This window comes from Trachemys scripta, chromosome 7 (assembly GCF_013100865.1).
Source record: "Trachemys scripta elegans isolate TJP31775 chromosome 7, CAS_Tse_1.0, whole genome shotgun sequence".
NCBI lineage: Eukaryota > Metazoa > Chordata > Testudines > Emydidae > Trachemys > Trachemys scripta.
The window spans coordinates 11,011,435-11,031,205 of NC_048304.1; the positions used below are offsets into that span (position 1 = coordinate 11,011,435).

The window sequence follows — 19,771 nt, forward strand, 5'->3', positions numbered from 1 at the left end:
ACTTTTTCTCTTTGCAACACCCATCACTTTAAACACCATATAGTAAGTACGATTCTGAAGAGTGCATTAGTTAAGTGAGAGATAAAGATCCATTAGGTCATCTAGTGCAGTGGTTCTCAAACTTTTGTATTGGTGACACCTTTCACATAGCAAGACTCTAAGTGCAACCCCCCTTATAAATTAAAAACACTTTTTTATACATTTAACACCATTATAAATGCTGGATGCAAACAAGGGTTTGGGGTGAAAGCTGACAGCTCATGACCCCCTGAGGGGTCCCAAGCCCCAGTTTGCAAACCCCTGATCTAGTTCATTCCCCCCAATGTAGGATTGCCCTCTACAGTGTATTTATTATCCTGTGCTTTACCCAATCAAGTTTCAATTGTCCCAAAGTGATTCAACTTCCTTTTTGTCACACCACGGCCTTTCCACTGCAATATGGTGAAATACCTCTGACCATTATGTGGGTTTAGACACAAGAAAGGCATTTTTTTTTATTATTTCATGCCCTTAACATTATGACATTGAATTAACAGTCAAGAAACCGAATAACCAAGAGCCAATTTAACTGGGATTTAGGGTAAATTTGCTTTCGAAATAAAACTTTGGGCTTGTCTACACTGAAAAGCTGGACTGCTTCAACTATACCCCACAGGTGAAACAGTACAACACCCCCACCCCCCTTCCTGTGGATGCAATTATACCCCTATAGGTATTCCCCTACAGAATGGGAGACTAGCTATACCAGTACATGCAACTCTATTAGTGTACCTGCATCCATGCCTGGATGGGGGAGAGAGCTGGGGGCTAAAGCGACTTTACAACACTGTGACTGCACAACTAAGAGTTGTGCCTGTACAACCATGCTAGTAAAGACGCACAAAAAACCCCCCCACACCTCTAACCAAAGCAGTAGCGCGATCTCCCCCTCGCTCCTCCATACCAACCCTTCAAGCCCAGCTTTGCAGGGTGCCTCTCGGCTCGCGAGGGTGCAGAAGGGGCCGGCTCTGGCTGCCTGGGGGGGGGGGGCAGAGGATGGAGGGCCGGGGCTGGGCCCCGCGGGGGAGGGGACTCTGTGTCCCGGGGGGGGGGGAGCGAGGACCGGTAGGTACCGCGCGGCCCGGCAGCGGCGGAAGCGCGCTTGGGACCCCGGCCGCCCTCCACGCGCCGCCACTTACTGCGGCGCCGCCTCCTCACTGGCACGCGGACCAGGCTGCGCGCTGCCCACGCGCGCGTGACCCGGACGCACATGGCGCTGGGCGGGGGCGGGGACACAGGCCCCAGAGCGCGGGAAGGGGCGGGGCCTGTGGAGACTCCACCCGCGGAGGGGCTGGGCAGCCCCGCCTCCGAGGGTGCCCCGCCCCTGCTGACTGTGCTGCTGCTCGGCGCCGCCCGCGCTGAAAACACAGCAGTGGTGGCGCCAGCCCGCCCACGTGGGCCTTGGTAGGGCCGCCCAGCTCATCTGTCCTCACGCTTCAAGGTGTCCCGGCGGGGGGGAAAGCCGCCCCTCCTCGCCCCCTTCACATGTAGCCCGGACACCTGGGTTCTCTTCCTGTCCCAGCCCCAGGGTGTGAGGGGGCCGCAGTGACCCCGCTGGCTTGGTGGCTCTGGCTAAGGACGTCCCACAACTGGGGATTTCTCTGGGTTCAGGGTGGGTTCCTGAAGCCGCTGCAAAGGCTCCCATTGTCCTTGTGGCCTAGCCCAGCATCAGGATGGGGCCAGAGCTTGGCCTGTTTCAGCCCCAGGGATGATTCCTTAAGGGAAGAAGTGGAAGCCATAAATACAAATCCTGGGACCCACCTTGCCCTGACACCAACCCCCCTTCCTTCCCTCCCAGGGGTGCTGTGGAGCTGTCTGTAATGTTCTTTGGGCAGCAGGCGGGCATGAACAGTATCATCCTTAATCCATTAAAAATAAACTACATTAAAAAATGTGGTTACAAAGTGAAGCACTCAAAAGTCAGGAAAGGGGAAAGTTAAAGTTGCCTATGTAACCTTAACTCTGCCCTCTTTTGTGTATTATGTTCTTCCATTTTTTTCTAGCCGTAGCTACAGCTTGTGACATCCTGAAGTAATTGATACCACCATACACATTGTAGACATGGCCACATACTATTTTACAATTATACTGCAGGGTCAAGCCTTTGGAAGTAGATGCCGCATAAGAGCTAGAAATATGAGGTGGGCTTGTAAGGAAATAAAAGCAAACATACAGTAAGAAAAAGCAACTGTGGGAAAAAGAGAATGAAAGAATACAGAGTGAGGGTTAAGCAAATAGAATGGGAGATTAAGATTTAAATTAATTTAAAAGATTATAGGAATTTTTTGAAAACTGAAAAATTTATTAAGGGGGGAAAAACCTTCAGAAAGAATGGATAAACAGAGTATCATTCACATAAGGAACTTCCACTCACATAAGTTGTCCCACTGAAGTCAATAGGTGAAGGTGAATAAGATTATATATGTGAATGGCTCTTTGCAAGGACAGGTCCCAACTAATCAATCCATAGATCAGAAATACAAAGTTTAAAGAGAAAATAGACAAAGAACCTCAAAGAAAACACTAAAAGCAGAAAAGCTGAGGCTAAAAGGCAAAGATATTCAACAACATTTTTTTTTTAAATAACAGAGTGTAAAAGCCCTAACTATTGTGAAGGAGGGACACTGTCTTGGTTTTCAGTTCAAAATAATTATCCACATTTTTAAATGTTGGTGTATGAAGACCCCCATTGAAACGCATCCCGAATCTCTTTCCTAAATGGAAAAAAGAGGCTTATTTAACCTCTGTTGTAGTGGCTTTAAAAAGAAAGAAACACATTCTTCCAGGCTACAGAGAAATGCCCTTTTTCTTTAAAATATTATAAATACTCCACCTGCTGGAAAGCCAGAGCATATGAGCAAATAACATCACAGCATTGCAAAACACCTGTGGATCTGGAAAGGAGTTGGACCAGTAGTTAAATTCAGATTCACATGGTCATCTTCAGGCTTCTGGTTTGCAGAATCTCAGTCTACAATCTCAGTCTGTTTGGGTGGTTTTCCTGAGATCAGAATAGAGGAATTATAGAGGAAAATCACAATTGTTCATTCCTAGTAACTTCAGAAACTAGGGATTTTGACTTCTCCTGTCTTAACGCCCTGGGGGCTCCCCACTAATTAAACATTCCTTAATCTGAGTGTGTTTCCAAGTCACTGATTTAGTTTCTCTGGACTTTATAGTCCGTAGTAGTTTCAGTTATAAAAGCATTTGGACCATTAATAGATATTTTAGTAGCTTACTTTCTTCTTGCGGCCTTTTACAGTCTTTATCCGTTTTATTTCCCCAGAGAAGATATGGAACCCTGAATCACACTGTTCTTCTATGTCATGGTTTTTTATTTTTTAAAAAGAAAACTAATATCACATATTAAATATGTTTTTAGCACTAGACACAGGAAGGTATGGATCATGTCTTTTATTGGCTTTGGGATCATGTTTTCAAACGTCAAATGATTTTTTTTAAAAGTGGAATTTAAACAAAATCAAGGACGTAGGTGTAATGTACTTCCTAGTGTGTCTAGGTAGATAGAATGACAGACCTGTTCAAGAGTGTGTGTGTGTGTGTGTGCGTGCGCACGTGGGTTGAATGCATGAAAGAGAGAGAGAGAGAGATCATGTTCTGTTTTAGCTGTTACCTGCTCAAGGATATAAGCCTTAATACTACTACACATAACACAAAGACCCTGGTCATGACCTAATCTGTGAACTCCAAGTGCCAGTTCTGTGCCAGGGAGATTTCCTGCTGGCATGGGGCTAATGGAAAAGTGGAGAGGCATGTCAGGGTGTGGCAAGGAGTTATAGAGGGCAGTTGGCATGGCACTCTGGCTGTGGCCAGCTCCACAGGAAGCTATGGCAGCACAGTGTAGTTAGAACTCCAGAAATTCAGAGGACACAATGGTAGCATACATCAGCCTTTGCATCCCCGTGACCTCCTCTCCATTTTTACTGCAATCCAGAATCAGGATTCACTTTTTAGCCCAAGTGATAGGGTCCTATTTTTTGAAGCAGGAGGCCCTGACTTATTTTCCTGCTTAAAACTGTAACCCACTCACCAGATACATTACATGTCCCCTTCTATGCCCCAGGGCCACCCAGAGGATTCAGGGGGCCTGGGGCAAAGCAATTTCGGGGGCCCCTTCCATAAAAAAAAGTTGCAATACTACAGAATACTATATTCTCGTGGGGGCCTCTGCAGGGCCCGGGGCCTGGGGCAAATTGCCCCACTCCCCCCCCCCCCCCCCCCCCGGGCAGCCCTGCTATGCCCAATCCAAAGAGAATGTGAGTCTGTTACAGAGCTTGGCTCTTTAGCTCAAGCTTCAACAACTCATGCAGCTAGCTGTTTCAGTGCCCAGCATCCACCAAGATGGTAGCTGTAATACAACCTGGAAGTCTGTGTACCAGAAAACAAAATTGACTAGGACGGTGTCATTCTTACCATTATTTTCAGAGTAGAATCAAGATTTAGATACAATTAATTAGTTAATTCTAGTTCAGCAATAAAAAGCCCCCGTTAGCCCTTTACAAGCATTTGGATACTCTGTTTTTCAGTGTGCAGGATCACCACACTATTTCTCTAAGCTCTCCCTCTAGGCTGTGATACCTTGAACAGGTACACCTATTATCCAAGAGTAAAATACACCTCTACCCCGATATAACGCAATCTGATATAACACGAATTCAAATATAACGCGGTAAAGCAGCACTCCAGGGGGGCAGGGCTGCGCACTCTGGTGGATCAAAGGAAGTTCGATATAACGTGGTTTCACCTATAACGCGGTAAGATTTTTTGGCTCCCAAGGACAGTGTTATATCGGGGTAGTGGTGTAGTTATAGAAGTTTAGCAAAATGCATGCCCAGTTTCCACATTACATAATTCGGCATCATTTACAGGATCGCATAATGAGAAGCCAGCTGGATCTTATGCTAATGTTAGAATATAACTTTCTCACTAATACAAAACATTTCATTTTATTATGCTTAAACTGGAGGAAAATGTAAACTAAAACATTACAGAGAGCAATTTTTGGCTTTTAAATGTTTTTCTGATGTAGAGAACAAATCTCTCATTGCTCAAAAGCCACATCTTAATGGAAATATGAAGAAATCATCTTCTATGTCATCAGATTCTTCTAAACTGGCAACTCATGTGAATGTGATTATAGGGCAGATTTTTCTTTATGGCTATAATCTATTGTAATGCAGTTTATACTGGTCAAATTCCCATGCTAAAGCTATTCAGCTTATGAAGGCTTCTTGATCCTAGGTAATTTCAATAATAATAGAATCATTGCTGATATTTAATGACCATTTTACATGTCCATAACTCTTTTCTATCTTTGATTGTCTTCCATGCCTTTTGCAGTCCTAATCCAAAGCCTTCAAGAATTTTTTTAAATCTCAATTATCATAAGTGGGCAATGATATTACAGACACTGGGCCAAACTAAACCCTGATGAATCTAAAGCACTTGTCTACGTGGAAAGGTACCACATGGCAAACCAGGATATGAATCTACCGTGCACTAGCTTGCCATGTGGTAATATCTTGTGTGGACACTGCTACAGTGCTCTATAAGTTCCGCAGTGCGCTTTGACTAACCGCCATTTCAAACAGCAGTATGTCAAAGTGCACTACAATACTTTTAGTGGGATGTTACTGCCCGGCAAGCTAGTGCACTGTAAATTCATACTCTGGCTTGTCGTGCACCAATTCACTATGTAAACAATCCCTTAGAAGTCAATGGAGCTGCACTTTGGATGAATTTAACTTATTAAATCCTTATTGTCCCTCCTCACATTTCTTATTTTTATTAACTGTCCCAAGCCCAGTGGTTAAAACATTGATACTGTTCCCTACCAATGTCTACGGGTTTAGGGAATTTAAACAGACGTTAGCATGATATGTACATGATTCATAGACAGCTAATTATATTCAATTATATATCCCCACCATCTGAAACTGCGATTGTAATCATGGCAAAGTGTATGTGTGTGGGGAAGAAGCTGGGATTGTGGATGTGGCAACTGGGGAGAGGAATGCTGGGACTGTGAGGATGAAAAGAAAGAAGCATTTCATGGTTAAGGCAGTGGATTGGGACTCAGGAAATCTGTGTTTAATTCCTGACTCAGCCACTGACTTCCTGTGTGACGTTGGATAAGTCACTTTGGGCCTGATTAATAGAGGTTCCGAGCACCCACAACTCCAGTCAAAGTCCAGGGATGCTTCAGATACTTTAGCACCTCTAAAAATCAGGGGTGAAATCGTGGCTTCATTGAAATCAATGAGGCTTGAATTTCACGCTCTGTGCCTCAATTCCCTATCTGTAAAATGGGGATAATAATACTTCCCTACTTCACAGGGGCTCTGATTGTAGGGTACTCATATCCTAAGACAAGGGGAGCCATAAATATTCCTACATAGATAGTGGAGTGGGAAAAGGGGAAGGCTGGGATTGTGTGTGGGTGTGGACAATGCTTAAACATGCACGTGGAAAATGAGGCTGGAGAGCATAGTACCACCATTTCCTCCCAGGTAGGACTAGTAGGGAGATGAAGTAGGTTTGCATTTTACCCCTGGTGATTCAAGGCATGTGCAGTTTACCATCTAAAGAGCTGTATAATCATCAGAGGGGGACCCAAAGAGCCTCCAAAACATGAGACCTATTTACAATACCAAAGTGTGTAACAAGGTAATTTTTAAGTAATAATATATTTGTCGAAACAGTCCAGTTAAAGCTACAGTATAAGAAGTTTCACTTATTTGAGCTGGCTACCACCACAGATCTAGATCTAAACCATCTGTCTGAGTGTCCTGTCTCTGTAACTGCTGCAATATATTATCAGGACTTGACATGAATGCCAATTCATCACACAGCCAAAAAAAAAAAAAAAAGGCTGCATGCAATGGAGAACTATGGGCAGAGTATAATGGATTTAAAGGCAGAGTAATGTAACTCTGCATAAAATCCCTAGCTACTGCTTTCCTGAGCTGATTTTGCTTGAGTGTATACTATTGAGAGTTAATATCCCTACAATGGCTTGATTTAAAGTAAATGAGAGTGAAGCAGATAGGTGAGTGGCACATCACAAGGTATTGCAAAAGTGAAGGGGGGAAATAGCCCTATAAAAATCCCCTACATGTTTTGCAAACTGAGTAATTTGCAGTGGCCCATGGCTCTCCTACATACAAGTTAGATGTAAACAACAGATGGTGTAAAATGGAGCAAGGCAAATGTCAGAGCTTTTGTTATTGATACCTCTTCCTGTTATAGAGAATGAGTGTGTAATTCTTTTATAGGACAGTATATAATTGCTGAAAAAAGCACACATGTGTTTGTGCTTGTGGTTCTTCTGTGCTTTTTCATTTACTATTGCTATTTTCTCCTGCTATGAAGTCATTTATATTTTGGCATCTGCCCTGAACCTAAGTTAAATTAAGTTTTCAATAGTAAATGTAGGTAGATTTTATCATACAGTTCTAATAAAAGAAGTGCTGTATCCTTCTTTTCAGTTCAGTAAACTCTTTCCAGGAATAGACTTAAGTACATTGTGGGATACTGACAATCTCAAAGAAGATAACTTAAATCACACAGGACCTGATCCTGCAGAACCGCAAATGCCTTCCATAAGGTGTTCGGATACCAAGGTGAGAAGCATGGCACATAAGCCCAGCTGGCTAATTTCATGTGAATGAAACAAGATCAGGTTCCTTAATTATTATTTTCTTTATTTAAAAAAAATGCTTGAATTCTTTTTAATTTTGTATCTTAAACTCCTATTACCCAGCAACATTCAATCTCCTAATTGGAATCTCTATAGCAATCTTAAGGGAGTAGTTACTAATAGGAAACAGGTAGCAGTGTCAAACCAGTACTTGTACATTATCAGATATACGTGTACAACCCTGACTTGAATCTCTTTAAATTCACCTGGGTCTTCTTCCTGTACATAGAGCTGCCATGGGCAATCTCCCAGGTACTTGGACAAATCTTTTAAAAGTGTTTTGTTACTGTTTATTATTAATTGTTATTCGTATTATGGTGGCCATCCTTAGATACCAGTCAAGATCAGAGCTCTACTGTGCTAAGGCTTGGTGCAAACATGTAATGATCAGTTCTTTTATTTATAAAAAGTAAACTTGGGTCCTAAACTACCTGACACTGACCTTTTAATAATCCTTTCTGACTATCTTTAGATAATTATCTTTTTCCTAATTGCACCTGTATACTCAGTGTGGGGAAAAAACTTATCTGCAACACTGATGCATAGATATATAGATGTATAGATCATTAAAAAGGCATTAAATATTTTTAGAATGACACAGCGTCAAACATGCTGGACTAATTATGCATTTATTAATTAACAATACAAGAAAACTAAATCACAGCTGGAACAGTGCAAACAGGATGGAGAGCTGCTCTGACAGGATATCAATGGATTCCCTGGGTCGCATAAAGCTGGTGTAGCTTCCTTGGTGTGGGGGATCAGGGATGTGACAGAAAGCAGGAGCCGGCGGATCAGTTTGGAGCACATTCGGCTCCAGTAATCTCTTGTCAGTGCAGCAGCAATCCTCTGAGGGAGCATTTTTGCCAACACAGAGAACAGCAGCCCTTGACTTGGTCTCCAGTCCGTATTAGGATCAGGGGAACAGAAACGTAGCTTTCTGGTTCCTACACTGAGCATATTTCATCTAGCCCTAGAGATCTGGCCCAATCTATTTAACCAAGAAAAGAGTTGTGACTTCGAGTCAAGCAAAAGAAACACTTATGCAGCTAAAAGAATATCCAAAGGAGATTCTCCAAAATGACTCATTCTGCCAGATTCTTTATCAGTTTTCACATTTTCAGCAGAGTGACTGACAATGTTCTTTTCTCAACATTTATTCTTTATGTGTGAAGATCCATCTCCTGCCATTCTTATTCCTCATTTTGGCAGGATTTGATCCTAAAGGCAAATCTGATTTTAAAAGCATAGGGTATTGTAACATATGGAACTGAATACCTAATCATCTCACTCTTTTGCACTGGATTTATCATGTACAATGCACTGGTTCCTTCACTACCTGTGAGTCTGGTATAAGAAAAAACACACTATGGAGTTCAGGCATTATTTCAGAAAACAGAGACAACGTGGCTTATTTATTTACCTGGGGCCTATCCTTTACTCACATGAGCAGTGCTGTGATTTCAGTGGGGTTTCTCAAATTAGTAAGTGTTGCAGTGGCTAGCCCTTGGTTTAAAAGCCTGCCATTAAGACAGTCTCCTGAGAAACACATTTAGTTTTCCTGAGGGCATCAGGAGGCATCAGCCATACTTCAGCACTACGCAAATAACTTAAAGATACTCAATGAAACCATAAGACAACACTAAGCAGACACAATTCCAGTTTGTTTCAGGAATTCAATGTGTCTTAAGGTACATCTACACTGCAATAAAAACCTGGGGCTGGCCTGGGTCAGCTGACTCAGCTCAGCAAGTCTGTAAAACAGCAGTGCAGGCATTTGAACTCAGTCTGGAGCTGGGCCCTGGGACTCCGTGAGGGGGGAAGGTCCCAGAGCCGGGGCTCCAGCCGAAGCCCGAACATCTACACTGCAGTTTTGAAGCCCCACAGCCCGAGCCCCATGAGCTCAAGTCAGCTGACCTGGGCCAGCTCTGGTTCTACTGCAGATCTTGTATCAAGCACACACCCTTAAAGAGAAAACTTAGGGGCCCTATTTCCCTAGAACAGCTATGTTATGCCAGAGATTTGTGACTATAATGCCTCCATCCTTTGGGTAGTTAAATTCTAGCCCAAAGGGATAATATTAATACTTGCATTTCTATAAAACCTTTCATCCCAGGATCACAAATCAACTTACAAACCTCACTGAGCTTGATTCCCTAATCTGTAAAATAGGTCAACATTATCATCTCCCTTGATCTTGTACTGGTGGGTGAAATAACCTGCCCACAGTCATAGCAAGGCAAGTCCAAAGCACAAGAAAAGTAAGTGGATTCCTGTATTCCTGCACTCCCATGAAAATTTCACAACTCACCACCCATCATAATCTACCTCTGGCAAGTGGGAAGTGAATGGTGTGTGTGATAAGGTGCGGATGTGTGTTGAGGTGCCTAATAGATTGCATCTCAGTGCCTGATTTCCCAATCTGGCAGAATAGACGGAAGAAATGTATTTCAGGGACTGATATACCCCCATCCACCGCCTCTCCTCCACACCCCACATACACACTCACATAACCATGGCACTTTGAGGACCTGCCAGTCATAAGTCTAGCCCTGGGTAATACAGTAAGTCAGTGGTAGAACCCAGGAATCCTGATTCTCAGTTCCTGTTCTCACTACCAAACAGGACTTTTACATTGATTGCATCCCTGACCAAAGGGTCTCTAAATGTGAATTATGTGTGAAACACCTCTTGGCAGTGGGACAGTGCTCCAATGAACCATTTGTCTGTACGGAATTAGAATTCCACAGTTGTGTGTCCTAGGACCTATACTCATAATTGCTACCGGGGATTCTTTTTGAGCTCAAAGGGCAGGGGCTTGTGTTTTGGAGCAAGAGGACTGGAATCCTGTCCCTGCTGCCACCATGAAGTTCTGCGTGGCCAGGACATGTCATTTAGGGTATGTCTACGCTGCAAGTAGGAGTGTAATTTCTGGCTTGGGTAGACATACCTACACTACTTTTGTCAAGCTAGCACTGTAACAACAGCAGTGCATACCCAAGGGGTTGGCAGCTCAGTGCCCCAGCAGCAGTGCTATTTCCAGCATGCTAGCGCCATGCGAGTGAGCACAGGTATGACTCCCCCAGATGGAAATGACACCTTCCGCGGCCGCGCAGATGTACCCTTAGGGGACAGCTGTGAACTCCTAGAGGGCTATGGGTTTATTTCAGTATTAGCATCCCTGTTTTCCGGATGGGGGGACGGGAGGCACAGAAAGGGGAAGGCCCCAACCCCAGCAGCGCCCCAGCCCCAGCACTCCCAATGGGGGCTGGCACTGAGCACTTACAAGAGCCACCCCTGGGTGACTCCCCCCCCAGACAAAACACCCAGTGGCACAGGGCGTGGGAACAGAGCCCGATCCCTGCTCCCCCGTTGCCTGCTCTGACCACTAGATCCCTCTGCCTTCCTAGAGCCCCAACGCCTAGTCGCCTGCCCTAACCATTAGCCCAGACTCCCCCCGTCCATGAAGGCAGCCTGTGGCTAGTACCGCGGCGCGGGGGCTAGCTTGGGAGAGCTGCTATTCCACACAGTACGGTAGGGGTGAGCTCCGCCCCGGTTTACCCTCTCCTCCCCCGGCCCGGGAGCAGCCAGCGCCGCGCAGCAATGCGAGCCGGGCTGGCGCCCTGCGCACGGTGCCTTGGGCTGCGCCCCGCCAGCCCCCGGGTGTGGAGTGTGGCGGCCGCCGGCCAGCGCGCGGGATGAGGAGCCGGTGCGAGGCGTTCCCCGGGGACTGAGCCTGCCTCCCGCTGCACCATGAAACTCTACTGCAAGGTGGTGGCCATCCTGCTGTGCCTGGGCACCCTGCTGCTGCTCTATCTCTTCGTGGGCAACGCGGACGAGCCGCCGCTGAAAGGGGCCGGAGAAACTCGCTGGCTGCCCGTTTCCTCCGGACCCGGGGGCCGCGCCCACCCGCTCTTTGCCCATTTCCAAGCCGTCCGCGCAGCGCCGGAGCAGGAGGAGGAGGGGGCGGCGGCGGCGCAGATTGCCAAGCGAGAGCCACGTCTCAGCAGAAACCCCGGCAAGCGAAGTCCTGCGAGAGGGAAGTTTGCAAACGCTCGGTAAATGCTGCTGGGGTTTTAGTTTCCCATGGCTTGGCTGCAACAATAGAGGATGGGGGAGGGAAGGAGGAGGGAAATTTCCGGGGTAAGTTTGCAGGGAGGGCTGGTCCGGGGATCTAGAGATCCACTGGCTCGTGAGAGATCCTCATTCTGCTGCCCGGGTGGCAGCTGTTTGGATCGGAGCTTCCCCGCCTGGAAGCGGGAGTCTTCCTCTCCACTCTCTGGCCCTGGAGCAGCAGCCCCGGTAATGCAGTCTGTGGACTGTTTGGTGCCCCGGGTCAGTTTCGGCGTTGACTCCTCATGGGTCTAGTCGTGGCAAAACGACACCCGAATGCACTTTCCTGGGGAAGAACTTTCAGTTTCCTTTCACTAACTTTAATCCCTCCGATTTGAGTCGCACACTGACCTTTTCCTTTGCTTTTTAACGCCTCCTCAAATAGTCCAGTTTTTTCACTCGTGAGTTTGGCAAATACATCACGCTTTCCTCCCGCTTTAGGTTGCAAGGCCACGGATTAGTTGCATTGCATACAATAATTGTAAGCGTATAAACTGCTTCGCCTGTCTTTTAATCGACTTTTCCTTACAACACCAGTGTCTGAGGCCCCATGGAAATGCAACGGTTCTGTTTCTAACCCTGTAGAGAATTCCTGTTTCTGTACAGGTAACAGACGTGTGTAGCTCACCTTTGTGAGAAAGCAGCCTTTATAAGCAAAACCATTCTTACTGGTTTTGTGGTTCTTTTGAAGTATAAGGCTGATATTTTTATTTTTTATTTTTTTTTAAAGATGTGTAATTTGGTAGTGATTACAAATAGGTGAGAAATTTCTATCAACCTCAAAGGCTAAACTTGTGCTCATTTTGTATTGAAACTGAGTGAAAACAAAATGAAATGTGAATATTTGCGTATGGCATTAATAACATTCTAATGTATTTTATAGAATGATTTGGAACTAAACAGATAAGAGAACAATGAATACATCTTGTTATATATGAGTGTGGTTAGGAAAACTTTGCTAAATGATGTTTAAATTAATGTGATCTAGCTTTTAAAATATTTTGCAACTAGAATATTTTTTAAAAAAGGTACTATGATTATGAATCAGAAAAGTAAAAATATTTGCACTGTTTTTTTCTGTGGGTAGACTACTCTTTTTCTCTTCTGCATTTTAGCTGTATTATGGTGAATATGACTAAACTATCATATTAACTTTGTATGTCTTTGACTCATGATTTCACAGAGATGTTCTGAATGAAAGACTGTCCCGTTTTATAAGATCTTATTTTTTAAGCTATGAAAGCAGTTGGTTTCCTACAAACATTGTATCATATTGAGTGCAAGTGATGTTTACTGTGACTGGGAATGGATCATGAACAGAATTCAAATTGATGTATTAAAGCAGGACTATTTACATTAGCAACTGTACCTCCTGGAGTCATTTTTCTTTGGAGCATATCTCTTAGATTATCATGGAAATCCTGGACAACACTAAAAGAATGAAGAGCGAAAGTAGCCAAATCTTCTGAAGAGGGTAAACAACCCTCTCATTTCAATGAATAAGAATCTTCTCATGTTCTGAAAATTTGACAGTATCTCGGCTTTATTTATGTATTGAATTTTCAAGTACTTTTACAAGGTCTGCACAAGGAAACACTGTTAATCAGGAGCACTGCCAAAAAAAGAAAAAGAAAAAAAAAAGTAAAGATGCTGCGTTTTAAATACTGCATTTTCTTCTGTTTTCATTACATTTCTGTGCTCTTAGGGCGTGATCCTGCACCACTGAGGCTAATTGGAGTTGTCACTGACCTCATTGGGAGCAGGAGCAGATAGTGAGGGTCCAATTCTGATACTCTTGCTGATCAGTTCCTTATTGCACTAGCCATTGTTTTTTCTGGGACAACTGCCAGCGTATTACTCAGTTCAAGTCAGGGTATAATTTGCAAAGTATGTCAAAGTTATGTCATGGCTAGAAAAAAAAAATCTTATTTCTCTAAATAGTTAGAAGACCAGTGGCAGACCCAGATTTAGGCAAGACCAGCGGTTCTCAAATTGTGGGTCGGGACCCCAAAGTGGGTTGTGACCTTTTAATGGGGTCGCCAGGGCTGGCTTAGACTTGCTGGGGCCTGGGGCTGAAGCCTGAGCCTCACTATGCAGGACAGAAACTGAAACCTGAGGTCTTTAGCCCTGGGCAGCGGGACTCAGGTTACAGGCCCCCACTACCTGGCACTGAAGCTCTTGGGCTTTGACCCCTCCCGCCCCACCTGGGGTGGTGGGACTCAGGCTTTGGCTCTGGGTCTCCCCAGAGCGATGGAGCTTGGGCAGGCTCAGACTTTGGTCCCCCCTCCTGGGGTCGTGTAATCATTTTTGTTGTCAGAAGGGGGTCGTGGTGCAATGAAGTTTGAGAACCCCTGGGCTAGACCTCTCTCTTACTAGCCTGCTGAGGGCCAGACATGTGGCAGAGATGATCTGCTTGGTTTCTAGGGACCTAATTCAAAGCTCACTGAAGTCAACAGAAAGTCTCTAATTTCGAAAGGCTGGAATCAGGCCCTGGAGAAATAGGCCGTGATTCGGTAAGTTTCTTATGCCTATGTCTAATTTTAGGTGTGTGAGTAGTCCAATGCATTTAGCTGGGGTTTACCTATGCTTACCGTTGAGACACAAGTTTAAGTAACTTGATGAATTGGGGCTTTAGGCCATTTGGTCACAGCCATACTCTACATGGGCAAAAAAAGGTGGTTTTATTTTTTCAACTGAGTTAAGCTAACTTGATTGAAACCCCAGTCCCATAATTCCTTTCATATACCTGTAGTGAGGACATAATTTCACACCTTTAAAATCACTTGACCTGTAAGTAGGTAAGCTGCAATGTGACCAGACCTCCTAGGTATGCTCAAATGATCTTAAAGAAATGAAACTTTGTCTACATGGGCATTAAGGGGAGAGAGGGGGAATTAATTGACTTAACTCAGTTGAGTTAGCATAGCGTGATTGGGGAAAAATGCCCCTTTTTTGCTCATGTAGACAGGGCATTACAGTGTGTCAGTGACAGGAAAAAAGCTTGTTTTTAAAACGTAATAGCTAAAGTGTGTTAAAATTTTAGTGTAGACAGAACAAATGGTAGTTTTAATTTGTTAGCTACTACCACTTGCTCTGTCTACATTAGAAGATTAAAACGTGTTAGCTGTCAAGTTTTAAAAACATACCATTTTTCCTAGTATGGACAGGGTTTTAGAAGGTGAGGCCTTCACTGAGCCCATATATTCCTCTGCTGAAGTTCCAAGGACAGCACTGAACATCCCCACTTGTTCTGTTTTGGTTAATTATTATGGTTTTTGGATTAGCATTGTTTGCAAAGTTCTGTTGTGCTTTTAACGGTGTTCTCTATTTCATCAGTTGGCTAAGAGCCTGATCTTGAGAATCCTTACACTTGTAGTAATGAGTCTCATAACTTTCAGTGGCATTACTGGAGTGAATGAGGGTTAGCAGATTCTGGCCCCAGGTATGCAAAAGGTTGTCTCACCTCTAAGGGAGAAAAAACTAACAAACTAACTAGGATCTATAGTTAGTCAAGATGGCAAGACTTAGGACGTGGGACTGCAAAATCTTAAAAAGATACTTGTCAACATGTTTAGACCTCCCAAAAGTGTTTCCTTTAAAAAAAGAGCATCTTACTAGATTACACCTTTCTCTAGATAGTATAATCGTTTTACTTTTTAAAACAACCTTTGATTGGATCTTCATCAACCCGAAACAGCAAAAGCTTAAAAAAAACCACTTGTAGGGAATTTAATTTTTTTTACACTGTTTTTCCCTATTCCCAAATTTAGAAAAAATGTAAACATTTCAACAACATTTTTTGATTGTCAAAAAATTTCAATCACGTCTAATGTATAGCTGGCTGGAAAAAATGATCATATTTTTAATTTAGAAAATTTTGAGCATCTCTAGTATATTTTTTTTTAAGTGTCAATGAATGTGTTTTTACTTCATCTTTCCCTTTACCACAGCCATTGTTTCAGTGTTGACTCACAGGAAAGAAGCTTATTTAATGAATCACCAGTCCCTGTAAGGTTTTCCTTTTGGGGTCAACTCTGCCTAAATTTAACCCTATTTATTTTGTGAGATATGATGAGATCATAACGTGAGGCTTTTTTAAAGTATTACATAGCATCCTATAGGAATGCTGCACGGAATTTGCCTTCCTCTAAGAAAATTTGCAGGCTTGAATAGATGAGCAGGTTGCGTAAGGAGGCAGGGATGCAATGTCTTGTATGGATCTGGATTGGTTCTGCATAGATGATGGTCTGATTATCTTCAAGCCTCTGGCTGTGACAAATGAGAAAATTAGATTTAATCTAAACCCCTGGAGAGGAAAGTGTACTGTTGTGCTTGGAAGCTCAGTTTCTTGCCACTATCTCTGTTCCATGAATACAAACAGTGTTAAAGCCAACAGTTAAGCAACTGCGTAGGGGTTGGTGTTGCTGTATCCTTGAGGGGCCTAATGCTGACAGCATTAATATACCCTATTGGGTGCTAACAGAGCTGGCTTAAACTTTTCTATGACAGATGCTGAATGTTTATGATATGCTTTGCAAGTGCTTGTCAAGGCTTTATGTAGTACTTAGCTTTAATATTAAGCAGTAGTACTTAAAATATCTGTACTTGGACTAGTATGTAATGAGGCTGGTGATGGCATATTAGAATCTGTCTTACATGGATACTGTATGGAAGTCTCTGTTCTGAATTAATCCTTATCTGCCTGTTTCTTTTCTCCTGCCTTTCCTCCTGCTCCCCGCTCTGCCTAAATCCACCTACGCAAACTAGGTTTATTTATTGGGCTTAGTAAAAGGAGATCAAGATAGCAGAAAGCTCCCATTTTATGTAATCACTTTGGTTGACTGTTTTAAAACCCATCAAATGTCATCTACTTTAGACCCATGTGATTCTAATATTTCAAAATTAAATATTCCAATAATTTTAAAATGGAAAGAAAATTATAAAATTCATGTGTGTAACAATCATTAAAAACAAGCAACTACTTCAGTGACCAATAAATCAGATTATCAATGAACGAACACAAATATGCAAACGGAGTAAGTGTTTGCTAATAATAATCTAGTGCTTTATAGCATCAGAGTCCTTTGCAAAATGCTAATTAATCTCCACGAGACTCCTGTGAGGCTGGTAGCTATTATTATAATCCCCATTTTACTGATGAGGAAACAAAGTCCTAAAGACTTGATGACTTGCTGAAAGCCTCATAGGGACAGTATGCCTCTCCATAACGAATATATTTTAATATTTTAAACTGGTGAGTTCATAAGATCAGTATTTGTTTCTTTTGCTTTACCAACTGCTTATGTCTCACTTAAACAAATCCTAGTGCCTTTATGAAGGTTACCACCGTATTTAACAAATATGCATTTTTTTGTTAAAGCATTTTTTTCAGGCATTTAATTTGCATCAATCATCTTATTGACTGATGTAGCAGTTTCCAACCAAAGTTCAGAAAACTGTCTGTTTCCAAATGTAGTTGTGCCAATTAATGGTTAAACACTAACCAAACATAACCAAATAGAGAAGGCTTTATATAATAGCTGGATTCGCTAAGTATGGTCTCTGTACAAGACCGTGGCCCAGATTCAAAGTAGACCTCTTGTCCCAAAATAACAACTTAAGTGAGCTAACAGTGTATCTTTCCTCCTCCTTTTTGGAAGCTCAGTGTGTAATACTAGCTAAGTGTGTTATGTCCATCACTAGTGGCTCTTCTACACAGAGGATAAGATCCTACTGGTGCTAACAGCTAATGAATTTTCTTCTTTAGCTTAAGTGGTAGAGACCTATGCTTTTTGTGCTGAATGTCCCAGGTTCTGTGCCTGATCCTTAGCCGAGGTAAATGGCTGTTGAAGTTAATGAAGCTACATCAGTTTACCCACGTTGAGGATCTGGCTCTCTCTCTCTCTTCCCAACCAATGGTGACACGTAAGAGTTGATCCAGTCTACCACTTGCTAACCTGATACTCAAGCAAAGGTAACCATTTAGTGTGATCCCCTATCTAGACAAGGAACTTGTGGTATGCACACATGCTGTATGTTACTTCTGTCCAGACTGAAACTGAGAGTTTGTCTATACTACAAGCGCTACAGTAGCGAAGCTGTGGTGCTGTACTTGTAGACACTTTCTACAGTGACAGAAGGTTTTTTTCTGTAACTGTAGTAAATCCAGCCCCTGGAGAGGTGATAGCTGGGTTAATGGAAGAATTCGCCCATCGGCCAAGCTGCATTGACAGCAGAGGTTAAGTCGACTTAACTACATCACACAGGGTATGACATTTTTCACTGCACTGAGCGACGTTGCTAAGTTTTAAGTATAGACCAGGCTTGGAGACAGCAGCTGTACTAGGTGGACCAAAAGGGAACCTCCTTTAGGTTGAACCCATTGAGGCTGTGCTGAGAATGCCTGGGCTGGAAGACCATTTTTACATGGCTTGGGAGGTTTTCCTTTGAGTTCACTCTCTGCATTTGTGGTCGAGAATTGATACTGTGCACAACAGCGCTTTGGGCTTTGGCACAGGGACTTGAAATGTCTTAATACAAGGTTAGAGCTTTGTCCTGCTCCGATTAAAGTCCATGGCCATAAGCTATATCAAAGTAATTCACATTTATATTCTACATATGGCTTGATTTAGAGACTCAATTAAGAGGAAACATTAAAGAGATGGTTAGAAGGAGGGAGGGGGAAACAGGATCTGTATGAGAAGCCAATTATTCATTTTAATAATTCAGTGGTTTTTACATTAATAGTCTGGAAAGTAAATACTACTTCACATAAATGTAGTGTTTCATTATTTATACACTGTTGAAATTGAGGTTTAATTATGATTAAAGACTAAGACTTTTAAACCATAAATGAAACATGTTGCTTTGTGCAGTCAGTAAAGTACTGGTGGCTTAAAGTATAAGCAGATTATTCTGCAATACAGGGCAACAGCTATCATGCTGAGGTCATTATGAACATTATGTTAGTTTCTGGAAAGAGACATCCCCAGCTTTATTAATTAATTGCCATTTTCTCTTTGTTATTTCTTTAGGCCTTTTGTTTTGTTGGTAATATTAGCTGTACTGATTGATTGTGTGCTGGGACCAGGCTAGGATGTATTTCCTCACTTCAGTGATATATCCCCTCTGTCCTTTTGAACAACCCAGTGATAAGTGTGATGCTTGTGATTTACTTATTTTTCTATGCGTCTGGATAGCAGCACATTAATGTGGTTCAGATCGGCATGCAAATAGGATGAACCAAGAGGAAAACATTCTAGGAATGGCTTTAATTTCTATACTAATAAATGCAAAAGACAAAGGCCAAAGTTTTCAAAAGTGACTACTGATTTTGTGTTCCCAATTTGAGATGCCTTAAAAGCACTATTTGAGAGTTAGGTATCATTATTTGTTATAAAGGGGCCTGATTTTCAGAAACTGCTGGGCACTCATTCTGTAAATATCAGGCCCCTTGAAGTGTCTCAAGTTTGGCACCCAGAAAGTTGAAGCACGTGAGATCACTAGTCACTTTTTAAATTGATGCAATGGGCTGACCCCTTTTCTCACTGGAGTTAGTGACCCAAGATACAATGGGAATAGGATGAGGCACAGTATGATGAGTATAAAGGACCTCTGAAAATGCCTTTTACATGTCAGTTTTGGATATGTGCATTCCCCTTTTATATACGGATCAAACGTTCTAAAACTTAAAAAAAAAAATTCAGATGGGAGACGTGCTCTACTCAAACTGACATAATGGGCTTGATGCAGAAGGTCAGACTAGATGATGATAATGGTAGGGTTACCATATTTAAAAAATAAAAAACGAGGACACTCCATGGGCCCTGGCCCCGCCCCTTTCCCAACCCCTGGCCCCACCCAACTCTGCCCCTTCCCCAAAGTCCCCGCCCTAACTCC

The 19,771-nt window shown here is 43.0% G+C and overlaps 2 protein-coding genes across 4 annotated transcripts in view; one reads left to right on the forward strand and one right to left on the reverse strand.

Annotated features, from left to right (window-relative positions):
* Positions 1 to 1,275, reverse strand: part of SHQ1 (SHQ1, H/ACA ribonucleoprotein assembly factor) — a 97,348-nt gene extending 96,073 nt beyond the window's left edge. For 2 of the 3 annotated variants that reach the window (XR_004646512.1, XM_034776450.1), the window contains exon 1: positions 1,179 to 1,275. The gene's annotated coding sequence lies outside the window, so the exon portion shown is untranslated. The remainder of the gene's footprint in view (positions 1 to 1,178) is intronic. The other variant, XM_034776451.1, reaches the window with a different exon arrangement.
* A 10,076-nt stretch (positions 1,276 to 11,351) lies between these two features.
* Positions 11,352 to 19,771, forward strand: part of GXYLT2 (glucoside xylosyltransferase 2) — a 29,567-nt gene continuing 21,147 nt past the window's right edge. The window contains exon 1 of the mRNA XM_034776544.1: positions 11,352 to 11,817. Coding sequence (XP_034632435.1) covers positions 11,513 to 11,817 — 305 coding nt within the window. The 5' untranslated portion in view covers positions 11,352 to 11,512. The remainder of the gene's footprint in view (positions 11,818 to 19,771) is intronic.